This window comes from Nothobranchius furzeri, chromosome 2, assembly GCF_043380555.1.
Source record: "Nothobranchius furzeri strain GRZ-AD chromosome 2, NfurGRZ-RIMD1, whole genome shotgun sequence".
Taxonomy (NCBI): domain Eukaryota; kingdom Metazoa; phylum Chordata; class Actinopteri; order Cyprinodontiformes; family Nothobranchiidae; genus Nothobranchius; species Nothobranchius furzeri.
This window is the reverse complement of record NC_091742.1, coordinates 7854309-7870333: the sequence shown is the minus strand read 5'-3', so window position 1 is coordinate 7870333 and position 16025 is coordinate 7854309. Positions and strand designations below refer to the sequence as shown.

Genomic DNA, 16025 nt, shown 5'->3' with positions numbered 1-16025 from the left:
TCCCCACTGTTTGGCATTTATGTCCACTGTGAGCAACCATCTTTGAACAGAGGCGGTGGTTTACGACACCAACTGTCTGCCATCTATAATCCAGTTTTGAGATCCCTTCCCAGATGCTTCAACGCCCACGCATATCCTGGGCCATCTTACCTCAGGAATTCACATGATAGGGTGGGGCCAGGCTTCACAATGAGCTCACCCGAAACTCTGGCTGAATAGGACCCACACCCACCCTCACACCTTGGCTCATGTGTTTTTGTAGAAGATCATCAGGGGGTCTTTTGTTCCCTCTTCGGGGGGAAACTCCCACTGGGTTTGAATCTGGGACTCTCCACCATTTGACCTTAGAACTGAAGAAGCCTCTCGGATGAGAGGTGAAACATCTTCAAGCAACTCAAAAGAAGTCCAGACGCTTTTCTTTCAAAGCTCCTTAGTCAACTCGGTCTCCTTTCCCAGCCTGGGCGGGACTGCGGGAAGGCTGCTGAAGCGTCCTTGGTCCCTGCAACCCTCCAATCCTCAACGCTCCTCCCCCTATCCACACTGAGGTGACATGCGGTGCTTCATCGTGGCTGCAGGAACTGAAGTGGGAATAGTCCCAACCCACCACCCCACCTAGTGGACACTTATGTTGTGTTGTCTGAAGTCTGTTGCATATCTGTCTGAGGTGTTTTTTTTGCAGAGCAAAGCTGCCCTCCTGGTGGGAGGGTAACTCTGAAGTAGGGCTGGGCGATATATCGATATTCTTTAAATATTGGTATAATTTTTAAACAAGATATAAGATGACTTTATATCTTTATATCGATATAACTGGCCAAACTGCTATGCTAGCGATTAGCCGCTATGCTAGCGACATGTTGCTCCGTCTCTAAGCGGCTATTACGTGTATTCTCACAAGTTTGCTCAGTCTGAGAGCCTCTGGGTAAATGTGCTGCTCTAAACTTTGCATTTGGCCTCCTGGTTTTTAATTATTTGGGGACGTTCAATGCCAACGGAGTTCTGTTTTCCATCCTGCTTGTGCAGAGAGACGAGCCAAACCCCTCCCTCCCCTGTGTAATGAGGAAACGGCTACGGAAAGCCGGAGTGGCCAAATGACCTGAAACATATTTAAGGGTTTGAATGGTAAACTAAAGGGTTACCATTTTATTTTGAAGGCGAACTCAACGGGTGAGAAATGTTGTTCCGGTTCCGTTTTTTTCCGCTTTGGTTTGCTATGCTAGTAAATACTCCGTTACGAGTGATTCTGATGAAAAAGTTGAGTTTGTAAGGTGTGGGTTATGGCGACAGTAGCCCGAAAATAACACTCATAAAAGAGCAACCAGAGACTCTGAATCATTACAGTATAATCGCTGATATGAGCCAACACTGCTAACTAATAACTAACAACTAGTTAATAACTAGTTTTTCTAATAACTAATAACTCCATGGTGCATGACCCATGTGATCTTCAGTAGATGCAATTACATCATCGTACATTTAGCTTAACATGATGGATTTTTTTTCTCTGGGCAAGACCTATACAATATGGGCCACCTCTAGATGAAATTTAAATAATTTTACATTAATTATAAATATATAATTAAAAAGTGCCTGTGGGACATTTGATACACCTCTGGCTCTCAACAGTGTGTGTGTGTGTGTGTGTGTGTGTGTTAGAGCCCTCGGGCCAACGACTGTGTAATTACCTTGGACACGGGCCGGGCTAGGCGCCTTTATTTTTAATCGAATTCATAAAAAAAACTGAAACACTTAAACGCAGCTGTAGAGCCCTGCGCGGGACTGTTTTCTTCATCCCGCTCCTGCCCGCTCCCGCTGAATTTCTGACCATTACAGCCTGCAACCGCAACGTGTGTGTTACACTCCCGCCCGCACCTGCAGCGTACATGTCTACTCCCGCCCGCAACCGCAAAACTCGGAGAAATTATTACCTCACAATAAAAGAGATGTATTGACTTTGCGTCCTCAACATGTCATTTTATAGGTTATCCGCTTTCACCGCAGCGCTGCGCTCCGTTTCAATCAGGCTGTACAGCAGGATTTCCCCTCGTAGCGATATTTTCTCTAACTCTGATTGCTTCATGCTATAGATCGTTGGAAAGCTGCTTTTATGTACTTTTAGGAACTGTTGGAATTATTTGAATCTGATCAGCCATTCAAGAGTTATAAAACGGAGCATTTTGGATGACAAACTCGCACGTCTCTGAATCTGTGTTGTGATTCGTTGCGCTCAAGACAGGGAATCCCGGTGGATACCGTAATGTATTGTATATGCACGGAAAGCCCCATTTTTAATCTTTTCAGCACTTTTGGAATTTTAATTATATCTTGAACTAGAGCAGGGATCGGCAACCCGCAGCTCTTCCATCCATCTGATGCGGCTCTCTGTGCTTGTAAAATAATGAATGGATATTTAAATAAAATGCTTTATATTTTACTGAATTAATTTTATATCTGTAAGTCAATTCTATGTGAAGATTGTCTGCGTAAACCTGAACAGTTCCAACCCGGTCTTACTTTGAGACCGGGTTGGGTCACGCTTGTGCGTAATCATGTGCGCTTATGAGCTGAAGAGGACGTGAGATTCTGGGATTCTCCTCAGACGGCTCCTGGATGTGTCGCACATTGGAGACAGGAACAAGCGCTATTCAGCCAAAGTTTCATAATCAGCGAACATTTTCTAAGTGACAAGTCTCTCTGAGCGACAGGGTTTGGAAAACACTCGCTTCAGTGGGAGGAAGCTTCCCGCATGCGCTTCTGCGACGCTCGGATCCTGCACGTCTTTTAACACATTGGTCATGATTGACGCACTTTGTTTTCATTTAGTTGGTTAAAAAAAAGTCGGGCTTGGGCTCGGGCCGGGCCAGAGAATCCTGAAAACCTTTTCGGGCCGGGTCGGGCTGGGGCTCCACCCCCTCGGGCCGGGCCGGACATGGGCTCAGATTTTAGGCCCGTGCAGGGCTCTAGTGTGTGTGTGTGTGTGTGTGTGTGTGTGTGTGTGTGTGTGTGTGTGTGTGTGTGTGTGTGTGTGTGTGTGTTAGCAGACAGCTGTACCTGTGTTACTAAAGCTCAGACTGGTAGAGAATAGGCACTACGGTTAAAGTTTGACCAGAATCAATACATTTTTATGCATTTAACCTACTGATTTATGTATTTAATTTCTCAAGAGCTTGAAGTGAGTTAACTTGTCAACAGTTTACAGGAGGAAAAATATCGAGATATATATCGTATATCGGAATTCAGCTTAAAGATATCGAGATATAAGTTTTGGTCCATATCGCCCAGCCCTACTCAGAAGTGCCTTTTTTTCCCCTCCACCTGAACCAATCCTCATGTAACCCTCTTATCTCTATTAAGGTAGCGCGACTCAGGGTTGCGAATGACCACAGTCACCAATTCTTGTCATGTGTCTTGCCCATGTATGTCTGATCTCGGAATTGTGTGTACTGAAACTCTAATTTCCCTCTGGGATTAATAAAGTATCTTTGATTTGATTTGATTAAATCACGGTCTGTCAGTGGAATGCCGACCAGAGCTACAGATAGAGGAGACTGTGAGGTGCCTTACAGGCACACTGCTTTTGGCAAGACCACACTATCCGTTAAGGGGACTAAATATTGGAATAGTCTACCACTTAGCATAAGAGACTCACAGTCATACAGTTCCTTCAAATTCAAACTTAAACAATGGTTGAAGGAAAACCAAACCTGTATATCCATCAGTAATTTGTCCTCACAATGGTGTTTTGTGTGTTTTTCTCTCTGTTTTTCCTAGTTTTAAATATAATACTTTACTTTCTTTTATTGCTTTTATTACCTGCCTAGGGACTGCAGATGTAAATTAGCACTGGTGCTACAATCTGGCATATTTTACTGATGCAATTTATTGTTGAAGTTCATTAATATGCACTGTCCCTATTAAATAAATAAAGAAATGAAATGAAATGAGTCTGAATGGACCCTGTTCCGTGCCTCCATTCTTGAGGCAGCTGACCGGAGCTGTGGTTGCAGGATCGTCGGTGCCTGTCGTGGTGGCAACCCCTGGACCCGCTGGTGGACACCGGCGGTTAGGGATGCTGTCAAGCTGAAGAAAGAGTCCTATCAGGTCTTTTTGGCATGTGGGACTCCAGAGGCAGCTGATGGGTACCGGCAGTCCAAGCGGAACGTGGCGTGGGTGGTCTCCAAGGCAGAAACCTGGATGGCTGGAGAGAGGGAATTCTGGGCCTCTCGCCTTAGGCTATTGCCCCCGCGACCTGACTCCAGATCCGACTCCGGATAAGCGGATGAAGATGGATGGATGGATGGATGGATGGATGGGAAAGAACACCCAGTTATGCTCTTTACAAGTAACTGCCGGCCTTGCAGCCAACTTCTTCTTCTAGCAGTAATCTGAAATGAATTTCTCCAAATAGTCTGCCGTAGTTTAGCTTACCTGTCAAGCAGGAAACCGGTGACAGAGGCGTCTGTTGGGAGCCCAACCTTCGCTTTGCACATGCGCAGGAAGTGAAAACTACCCAGCAACGTACGACGACGGCCTTGCGTGAATGGTTCACCAGAATGATTGATAGTTAAGCGGACCAATGGTTCAGATGATCCACCTGGAAGAAAAATATCCTTTGCTATACCTTTAATCTAACAGCTGAAATGTCTCCCCAGCCTTCCTTAGTGTCCAGAGGAGTGATTCATCACTAGATTAAATGAATCAGCTAATCCAAAAGTCAGAAAACATGCTGGAGCCAGACTGCAGGACCAAACAAACCGGGCTGGCAACTGTGAAGCCACAAGTCGGGTTATTCTGGCCACAGGGAGCAAAAAGGGCTGGGTGGCATTCAAATTACCCAGTAAAGGGTCATTTTAGCACATACAGTCTTAAAAAAATGATTTAAAAATATGAAAAAGTTGCAAAGTATCCCTTTAAAGGTGTAGTATATTATCCTGGAAAAAGTCATTGGAGCAATCTCCATTTTGAAAAAGCAGACCTCAAAGGTCTAACCACTCTGCTGAGCCCCCCCGAAGCAACTCCCCTACATAACAGCCACATGTCCTCGGGGCTTTTGACGGATGCCTCGTATTCCTGTGCAGGTTAGGAAATCTTTGGACCTAGATCAGAGATTGAGTACGGAGTACAGGGCTTATTACATTAGGTTACCCCCTCAACTACTTCCCCCCAGGATTTGTAGCCGAATAACAATTTAGCATGCTAACTAATACAGCAAGCCCAGCTTTGGCTTTGCTTCTTGTTCAGGTGCTCCAAGCTGAGAACGCTCAATTCATGCACAAAGAGAATTCACAGAGATGGGTGGCTTGGTCAGACAACAGTTTGATGGATAGATCATGATTCAATCATTAAGAACAAGACGTTCACAGTGATTGGATGACATATTTCCAGGATTTTACATTTCAGAGGTGATTACAATTATTCCTTTTTGACAAAACATGTAATTGATTGGTTGCCATCAAATGTGAAGAGCATTTAAAAAAATGCTCCAGAAAAATATCTCCTAATCCAACTTTAATTACTGCAACACTGACTTTGAACTCTAAATCAGTAAGACTGAGTTATAGTCACTTTTCTGTTGGCTAAATTAGCAGTAGCTGCCCCCTTAAAATATCTTTCAGCAGCAGGTCATAATTATATCTCCAATGGTTAGTGTTGTTTACGTCCCTTTTATTTATCTCCGGGAAATAGCCGGTATTCTTTACAAGGCTCGGGTCAATTAGGTTGTTTAATATTGTGGCACGAAACTCAGAAAAACAGATAAATTGTTAATTAAAATATGACGTTTAAAATCTGGGTTCTACTCAGCAGGACACGGCTTCCTAGCTGAGTGCGTGACCACCAACATAACAAGCCAGCGTGGGCCAAATGGGTACAAAAAAGCAGTCGTCACTTATAGGAACCCCTTGTCTCCATACTTTATTGTTTTACTGTGGTCTTCATAGTAAAACATTTCCTGCAGCAGCTTCAAGGCATCTTCTCACATTAGTTTCTTGTGGTTTCCAGCTGCATTTGTGTTAAATTTGTCATTTCAACCAACAGAAAGCCACAACCATGGCTGCATGCTGTGGACATAAATGAATACAACTAAGGTTTGATTACCGATTGGTGTCCACATCTTAGTTTATGATTTCTAACTCTTCCTTGCATTTGAATGAAGTTGGTTGTAAAATAATAAACCAGGAAATGAGTCATAGCTGCATGACATTTTGTTAGCTCATGATGAAAATTGCTCTGTGAGTAGATTCAACCTCGATGTACCTGTGTGCAGTTTACCTTGCTTGAGCTGCCTGTACTTGGCCCAGAGAGATGCCGTTTGCAGCTATGTTTGCACGTGTGTGTGTGTGTGTGTCTGTGTGTGTTATTTTTATCAATTTGACAGTGAACACACTGGCTCCACTCTCTGATGTACTCAAATGCCCTCTGTTGTTCCACTAAAGTGGCGAGTGCACTAAAAAGTCTCGTCTAATGTTACAAACTTAATGTTTATTCAATAGCCAGGATCTCCCATAGTTGTGTAAACTCAAAGCATTTTAATTGCTTTTCTGTCCAGAATGCTCAGTTCTACCGTTCTTCTTCACTAATTAAAAACAAAAGCCTGAGAATAAATGTAGTCGCTTTTTAAACCTTATATACTGTATGTTTCTAAACAAACCACACAACTAGAACAGAAAGCAAGTGCCACTCTTCTCCGTGGTCACAGATAAAAGTGAGTGTGGTGCCATTTCCTGAAATTCTCTTCTACTTCCCCATTTCAAACCTCATAACAATATTTTCTGTTCATTCACATGCAGCCATTATTGAATTGGGACACTAAAAAGCATAAAATCGTTATGCTTAGTCATGCTATTTTTACACAACAGCACCTATTGGGTGTGACTGTTAAAATGCAGAAGATGTGTGTCTGAAATTGACCTTAGCTCTATTGAAAGACACGTGGTGTTTAGTTTAGGTTCAGTTAAAGTTATTTTTCCATAGTTCTAGTAGCTGGCTGGTTATGGAAAGGTAATATTGACAAAAACATTTTATTTCTGTGGTCTCTAGTATGAATGAATGAGCGCCTTGTGAGTTTTTGGGCTGTTTCAAGGGTTAGTTATTTTTCAGAGTAGTGGTGGGTGGAAAACAACAGGATTATTAGTCTTACTCATTAATTTTAAATGATATGCGAACATATACTTCTTCGTCTGCGTCGGTACATGATTATGCGTTGTCGCAAGGGCCCTTAACAGGCTCGCAAAAATGGAAGAAGTAGAGCCCACTTTTCTAAATATTTGTCGAAAGCAATGGAGACTGCAAGCCTGTGATTGGTCAGAAGGCTACTTCCTTCCTTTGTCAGGAGCACCACCATTCCTCCTCAAAAATAAAAAAATAATGAAAGCCAAACATATTTACCGACAGACACAGAGCAGATTGCAGCACACCATATAAGCTTTAAAGTGACAGTGTGCATTTTCCCTGGCAATAGGGGGCACTAGATACCTAAATCAGAACTGCGGCTTCCTTTTCAATTTTCAAGAAACTCCTGAAGACCCTGCTCTTCAGAGAGCATCTTCTTAACTAGCACCTTGCCTGCACCTGTCCCCCCTCTCTACTGTCCACTCCTTGTTCCCTACTCTCCATGACTGATGTCATTGTTGTTGTTGTTAGCCTCAAGGGCAATATGCCGATTATCACTTGAAAGTGGCTTTGGACAAAAGTGTCTGCTAAATACATAAACATAAATCATTGCAAGCAAGCAGTATTTTTGTGTTGGAGTAAGACCTTACCAACGGATGCCCATTAGGGTCAAAAAGCTCTGGGGAGTGCACACTTCAGCAAAATAACAAGCACATCAGACTCCCTTTCATCAGTGGCAACTAGTGAAGAGGTAAATGTGTAAACCTTCCGTCTCGATTACTGCAATTCACTTCTTTTTGGTCTCCCTTGCAAACTTCTTCATAAACTTCAACTGGTCCAAAACTCAGCAGCCCACATTATCACCTGAACCTCTTCCTTTCACCACATCACCCCGGTTCTCCAGCAGCTTCACTGGCTTCCAGTTAAATTCAGGTCCATCTTCGAGATTCTCCTCCATACCTTCAAAGCCATCCACAACCTCTCTCCTCCATATATTTCAGACCTTATGAGTATTACCACCCCCTCCCATTCCCTTCATATCATCTTCCTCTCTCCATCTTGCTTTTCCTTCTGCCCGTCTCACTACCATGGGGAGCAGAGCTTTCAGCCGCTCTGCTCCCTGTCTCTGGAACTCACTCCCCCCAGACATCAGAAATATTGACAGTTTCATCCTTTTTCAAATCCAGACTCAAGACACACCTGTTCAAATCTGCCTATGACCTCTGATTTTATTTGAATTGGGGTTTTTTTCTATGTTCATTGTGTTTTAATGCATTTTTCCTGTTAAGTGACCTTGGGTGTCCTGAAAGGCGCTTTTAAATAAAACGTATTATTATTATTATTATTATTATTATTATTATTATTAAAACACCATTTAAGAATGGAGAAAGTTATGTCACTATTTGTTTCAAATCAGTAAATGCATTTTATCCTCACTGGCTCCTGTAGAAGGAAACATGGCATCGCCCAGAGACTTAGACCCACTCCCATGTAATGTAGACCTGATTTTTATGGTTATATGTTATGAAGTCACCAACATTTTTTAACAACTGGGCATCATTTTATTCATTTTCAACAACATTTTGATGAATGATTCCAGAAAGTAATGGTAAATTATACACATTGTCTCTTTAATACACCTACGACTGAAGGAATACAAAGATACATGGAAAACTTTTCATCTGGCTCAGATTATAGGAAATGTGAGTTTAGAGGTGGTGACTAAATGAAAAGGTGGAGGACAAATATGTCCGTGTTTAAGTCTCTGAAATACATCAGCACAATATACACACACTTGATGTGACTGCACTGATGGCAGGATACACCCTCTGCTGTCCCTAGTGGAGAATTGCCTCACAACACTTAAACACCAACAGAGGATTATAAAAGGAAATTGTCTCCATCAAAACGTGTGAATGCAAAGTTGCTGACGGAGAAGTGTAAATCAGATTTAAGTCCGCTCTTTCTTGGGTAAAAAAAAATGCAACATCTTCACGAATAACATAAGCCCCAACGTGTTCCGCCATGTTGCAGAGGTACAATTGCTAATGGTTAGTGTCTGTCTGACTGAGATGTGCTCTGTTCTCTCCCGGCAGCAAAACCAACACAGCTGTTTCTGATTGGATCCTTTCACCATCTATTTACTTTCTGCGGCCAATACAGGCGATAAGGGTTGAAGAAAGTCTTTACATTCAGCATGCATAAAGTGACCAATTGTATTTCAAAAAGAAGTAGGAAGCACAAATGAAAAAAAACATACAAGTCTACCAACATAATCAGTAGTTGCAGGCCTAGTTTCCAGACAAACATTAGAATTTTCACCTCTAGGTGCATTATTCTTTCACAAATACAATTTACATTTTTTTTTTAACTTTACTTGATAAATCCAAACCTAGTTTTAATATTTTTACTTTCCAGTATCTCCGGCCACACTGGTCAGAAACAGTCTGCAGAGCTCTAGTAGGACCGATGAAAGCATGTTGTGTTGTTTTATAATATTCCTGTATCCGCGCAACTGTTGCATCATTTATGGAAAGCCGAGCGAGGCACTTGAGACCGGACCATGTTTGTCTGATCCAGGCAGAGAAGTTTCAGTAGATCAGTTGATCTCCAGAGGTGTGGTTTTTGTATGAGTGACATCATATTTTAGTAGCTCGAAACAAGGCCGGGTATTGTTAGTTTAAGGTGTCATGACGGCTAACAGAGAGGCTATGTACTTTAGATCAGCTTTAGCCATATTGACAAAATGAAACACACCCATTTAGCTTGTATATTTTTAAACCAAACCCATTATCTTAGATAAACTTTACCTTTACTACATTTAAACCCTTCTCTAACAGCAATCCTGGATGTTTTGGCTATTCTTCTGTTTGTTGACAGTATGCTGGTTTTAAAAGGATTTCAAAGATGTTCAGAACTCTTCCATAAAAACATCTGGAAAAACATCGCTGTTGATATTGTGGATTTTAAAAAAATCTAGATGTAAAAAGAAAAACAATAAAATACTCTCATATTTGCAAACTTAGCTGAGTTTTCTTTATTATCGTGCATATGTGTGGGTTTCTGTGTGTTGCTCACCTGAGAGAGACTTGACATGAGGATGGACTGTGGGAAGAAGACATACCAGAGTGGGCAGAGTGACGCTTTGGGCGATGTTCTGCTGTAAAACGCCGGGTCCTGTCATTCACTTGGATGTCTTTCTAACACCTCCCACCTACCTAAACATTGTTGCTGACCAAGTGAACAGTATTTACTGATTACAGTGGCACACCAAGCTGCAAAAACTCAAATGATCTCAATCCAGAGGAGTCTGATTCAGCCTCTAAGAATTTAAGGATCTGCTGCTGATGGAGTTTGGCCCGTTCCCACAGTTTGTGCCAACGTCAGCCTAGGCAGTTCTGGCAGGAGAAATCACCCTCATGAAATAAGACAAGTGATCATAATTCTATGGAGGATTTCATGTGCTGTTTTTAACACAGCCTATGGCAGTAATGTTTCATGACATTAGGTCTGTGGTTCAGAAGGGTCAAATCTAGGTCACGGCAGCGTTATTTAGAGAACAATCCTCCACGGACTTCTTCGTTTTTTAAAACGGTTGTCGGGTATTTGTGAAAGATGTTATTTATGCGTGGTGATTAATCAGAACTCTTTTGTTTTGCCTCACAGTCACTGAGTGGGGGGATGATGTTCGGCCCATCTCAGAAGAAGAAGCCATGGTCATCGTCAATCATCAATCCACGGGAGACGTTTGCACTCTAATGATGTGCCTGCAAGACAAGGGCACGGTAAGTTTGGAAGGTCAGGCAGCTGGCATCAGGTTGTGCTTTTTGTAAATGTCCGCTGTCGAAAGCTCATCGGGCATTTCCGTCACTGACAAAAGAGCTCCCGTAGACTTAAAAATTGCTGCATTGAACACACTTTGAGCCTGAGTTTGTTATGAAGGAATATTTTTGCTACTTCAACCTCATTCTCTAAAAATTCTTTGACAGAAATAGGTTGAATGCAGTCTCTGATGGGGCAGAGGGTTCAATCTTGTCCCAATATTCTTGCTGTTAAATGTTTTTTTAACATTGAGCCGTAGACTGTAATGGTAAAGCTCAGTTCACAAGCTAAGATAACTGCCATTTTTTCACCCAATCCTCCCCTCCAGCAATCTAAGGATGTGTTTGATTACTGTAATGGCTCTGAAGATAATCTTATCAGATATTCCTGCCATGTGTGGTGTGTTAAAGCTGCAATGGCAAATTTGGAAAACAAATTAGCTTAAAAACATTTTTGCATGTCTCTTAGCAACATTTTTACATAGTATAGCTATAAATATATTGTGAATCTTACAAAACAAAAAATTAATCAAGTGGTTCTCTTGCATTTGTCTAAAAACCTCCGCCAATAATGTCTTTCCACTCGAAAGCAACTATTGGACCATCCGGTTGTCAGTCTGGCTAAACCGCGGAACTTCTGCACTTCTCTTGGTCCTCCACTCGTTACACATTCACATATTTAGCTGGTATCAGAAGTTTTCTACTCAATAATATCAGAGAAGGAGAAACAGCCGGCTGCTACCACTTCAACTTTAGGACAAACTACCAGAATCCCAAAAAGAAAACCCCTATTTGAAGTCACAGACAACAAAAGACGTTAGGACCTATAAAACAGCGACTGGTGTTTAGCGCTGTCTCGTTTCCTCTTGAAATACGGGTTTCCGATTCCAGCATAAGTGTCTCAGGAAAGATACCCGAGGGGAGGGGTGAGTTCGGTGCCTATGTTTGCGTTCAACACCTAGCTTGTTCTGTAGATTTGCTACAGCAGCTGTGCTCTGGTCCACTCAGAAGCACATCTGGACCGCTTTGATGATGAATCAGGACTTTTGTTTGGTCTGGTATTGAGGACAAACAAGCGTGCTGCCTGTTGAATGTGACGAATCAGAAAGCGAGGCAATGGAAGGGTGTTTCACGCCCCTCCTTCACCATGTTTGTTTACTCTGAAGTTACATGTGGTATTGCTAAATTTCCCGTCTAACTGGGAAATCTTTGTGTGTTAAATCTGTTGGTGTGTAGTGTTTCTGTGTCATCACACCACACACTGTAGGATCAAAACTGAAATAACCATGATTTTGCCCCATGTGTGTTTTTGTTTTTTGATTATCATTCAACTGTTTAAAATCCTGTCACATCAACCGGGCCTAAACAACACCATAGGGCATTTTATAGCCACATGCTCCAGCATGAGGCAGGCCAAAAAATGTGATTTTAAAATTCATAATAATTTTTTTCCAGCTAAAACATGAGTTTTACATTTGATCTGGAATAAAAGGCAGTGGTCTGGTATGGAACAGCAAAATCTCACATATGGTTGGTAAAACAAACATGGCCGACACAAGCTCTGACTAAAACTTTATGACCAGTCCCACGTGTTTCCCGTAATATAATCCTTATCTGTCTCTTGTCTATTTCCTGCAGGTTGAGTTTCCTGTTGGCCGTGTGATGCCCTTTATAACTTTATTACTAGATCGTGTAACCTTGCCAACACCACAGCCATGTTGGCAACACTGTGCAGCTTGTTTGCTCCAAACCATTAAATGAAAATGTTCCCCCTAAATGGACATTTTAGTATTTTTGCTTCTGATCAGTTTGGCAGTCTTTTTTTTTATTATTGTTATTTAACAGACATGTAGACTAAAACATTCCTGTCTTCTGAGTAGGATCCTTGTGAATATTGGTTTTGTGTTTGGCGTAAGTTTGGTTTTGCTATAGCTGAGACTGGCACAGCACTGGAGCTGCCAAGATGTACTACACAGACGTGACATGATCCTCCTCAACAACTGCATCCCTGGCCCAGTTTATCCTCTTAGCACTGAAAGGCCAGTAAGCCAAAGCTGCATCCGTGTGCAGTTAGGTTGATGGAAATGCTCAGGGAGGGGCCGTATCAGTTACTGCTGACTCCTAATGGGAGGAAAAATAAAGGAATAAGAAAAAATTACAGATGTTTTTCTGTTGTTTTTTCAGGTGGTACGGAAAATGATGTGGTTGATGGACCACGTGTTCAAGTACACCAATTTTGGTGTAGTGTCCCTAATCCATGGGGACTTTTTCATCAGACAGGTAAGAAACCCAAATGTCGAGGTTTTTAGTCACACTTTTAAATTGATCACCCTCGAATGTTTACCTGGACTTTCCACAGGACGTGTAACGTAATAGACGCGCTTTCACCGAGACCTTAGAAGCGCGTCCGTTAGGGGTGAGCTTTTCAGACGTGCATCTCCTGCGAATGCATCACTCACAATTTCACCATTTCACACAACAACGATTAATGAAGAAGACGGCAGCATTTAGCCAAAAGAAGGCGTCCCAGATAAGGATGTTTATTTATTTTTTGTTAAGCAATAGGAAATCTGCACGTGTCTTTTATTTTGAAATTTGCTGGATGCCCCTGTGTTTAATTTCCTGTCCAACCTGATCTGAACTGTTCTGGGAGTGTAACACATAACAAAACAGACAGGGTGTAAGTTTAGCGTATCGCCGCTACACCAAGTATTTGAGACGTGCCACTGTGTGTCTGGTGGAAACAAACACATTTACTATAACAGCGGCTATTAGCTGTGGCTATTAGCTGTATCTTGAGCTTCAGAAACCTTTACGTGCCTCTTACGCATCTGGTAGAATGGTGGAAAGGTTAGCCATCACCTTTAATTCACGTTCTTTCTTTGGTTGATCTCTGAAATTGCCAAATTTGCCTCAAAATCAGCAGCAGCACTTGTCACCACTAGGAAAAATAATGTTTTTCCCCCTCACTTGTCAACATCTTGCTTTTCTGGGGTTGTAAGGATTTAAAACTCTTCTCTTTGCCATATACACCACCTCACTGGATGAGATCATTCGATCACTTGGCTTCTCCTACCACTGCTATGCAGACGACACCCAGCTCTATCTGTCATTTCCACCGGACGACCACACTGTCTCTGCACAAATATCAAACTGTGACTCTGACATATCAAAATATCTCCAACTCAACCTCTCTAAAACTGATCTACTTGTCATCCCAGCAAAACCATCCATACAGCACAATATCTCAATCCAAAATGACTTCCTATCTCTGGCTCCTTCAAAGGCAGTTCGAAATCTGGGTGTTGTGATTGATGAACACCTGGCCTTTAAAGATCATGTTGCCTCTGTTGCTCGTTCATGCCGCTTTGCGCTGTATAACATACAAAAGATCAGACCATACCTAACACAGCATGCCACCCAGCTCCTGGTGCAATCTACTGTCATCTCCCGCCTCGATTACTGCAATGCCCTTCTAACTGGTCTTCCAGCCTGCACTGTAAGACCTCTTCAAATGGTCCAGAACGCAGCGGCGCGTCTGGTCTTCAGTCAGCCAAAAAGAGCACACGTCACCCCTCTGTTCATTGACCTCCACTGGCTACCGCTAGCAGCACGCATCAAATTCAAATTGCTAACACTAGCATAAAAAGTCCAAGATGGTATGGCTCCCATCTACCTGAATCCTCTTGCAAAGGCTTACGTCTCAGCCCGGCCGCTCCGGCCATCACAGGATCGTCGACTGGCAGTGCCTACACCACGCTCAGGACCATCCAGACTCTTCTCATGCATCTTTCCACAAATGTGGAATGACCTTCCAAGCACTACAAGAACAGGGGCTTCCTTTTCGACTTTCAAGAAACTCCTGAAGACCCTGCTCTTCAGAGAGTATCTTCTAAACTAGCACCCTCCTGCACCCGTCCCCCCTCTCTACTGTCCGCTCCTTGTTCCCACTTCTCCATGATTCATCATGCTGCCTCACTGCCACCTACGACTGACTGGAAATTGGTTGTTGTTCTTGTTGTTCTTGTTTTTGTTGTTGTTAGCCTCAAGGACAACATGCCGATTATCACTTGTAAGTCGCTTTGGACAAAAGCGTCTGCTAAATACATAAACATAAAGCACGGACTTTTGGGCCATAATACACCTAATTTAACCCCAGCTGCTAGAGGCAAATTTTAAACCCATCTGCTGCTTTCAGCTGGGCAGCAGAGATGTGTGGAGCGTTTCTGCAGCCACTGTGTCCTGAGAGGGGTAACTACAGTGGACAGTGTGTGTCTGTATGTGTGTGTGGGGGGGGGTGAGTTTAGCCCTGTCGGCTCTGACAAGGCAGCTGTTGTTGTGTGGAGGGGCAGCAGAAACAGAGATCTGATGAGCTGGAAACTGCAGGGCTCCTGCTGGTCAGGAAGTTCCTGGAATACGAAGAACATCTGAGGGGGTCAACGTGGATTTGTGAAGTCTCAGCATCTTCTCTTGCGCTAATGTCAGTCAAACTAATTAGAGCAGTCATATAAATGAGCTAGATGTTTTCATGTGTGTCTGCTTTAAGTGTCCATGGCATGATGACCACGTCAATTAGGGATGGGTACGAATTCGGTACTTTTTAAAGTACCGACCGAATTCCATAGTACCGACCGAGCACTGATTCACGTCATTTCAAACGGTGCCTCTTTTCGGTACCCGTCCATCATAACGAGAACTTGCCAAGACAGCTGCGCATGCACAAGAGCGTTATGCCGTTGCTCGCTGCGAACCAGTTGTCAACAGAGCAGCATGGTAGAAAGAACGCAGGCTAAAGCTTGGGTCCACTTCACTAAATGTGATGGGTAACTGGGTGATGATAACCAGCGACAACGATCTAAGTGAGACATCCTCATCTTAATCTGCTCCGGTAGGTAAATATAATTAGCTTGATATGTTAGCTTCCGTTTCGCTAATGGTGCGTTCGCTTTCTCCTCGGAACTCCGAATTCCCGACTAGAAGAACATGAACGTGCTCTAAAGTTTGGCTTCACTTTACTAAATGTGACGGGTGAAGACGAAACCAGTGACAACGATCTAAGTGTGAGGCATCATCGTTTTAATTTGCTCCAGCAGCTAA

The 16025-nt window shown here is 42.8% G+C and overlaps 1 protein-coding gene across 2 annotated transcripts in view; it reads left to right on the top strand.

The window, feature by feature from the left end:
• The window catches only part of lpgat1 (lysophosphatidylglycerol acyltransferase 1), a 70967-nt gene that overhangs the window by 12785 nt on the left and 42157 nt on the right, over nucleotides 1-16025 (top strand). For both annotated transcript variants that reach the window (XM_015947452.3, XM_070548771.1), the window contains exons 3-4: nucleotides 10774-10892; nucleotides 13113-13208. In XM_015947452.3, the coding sequence (XP_015802938.1) occupies nucleotides 10774-10892; nucleotides 13113-13208 (215 nt within the window). The remainder of the gene's footprint in view (nucleotides 1-10773; nucleotides 10893-13112; nucleotides 13209-16025) is intronic.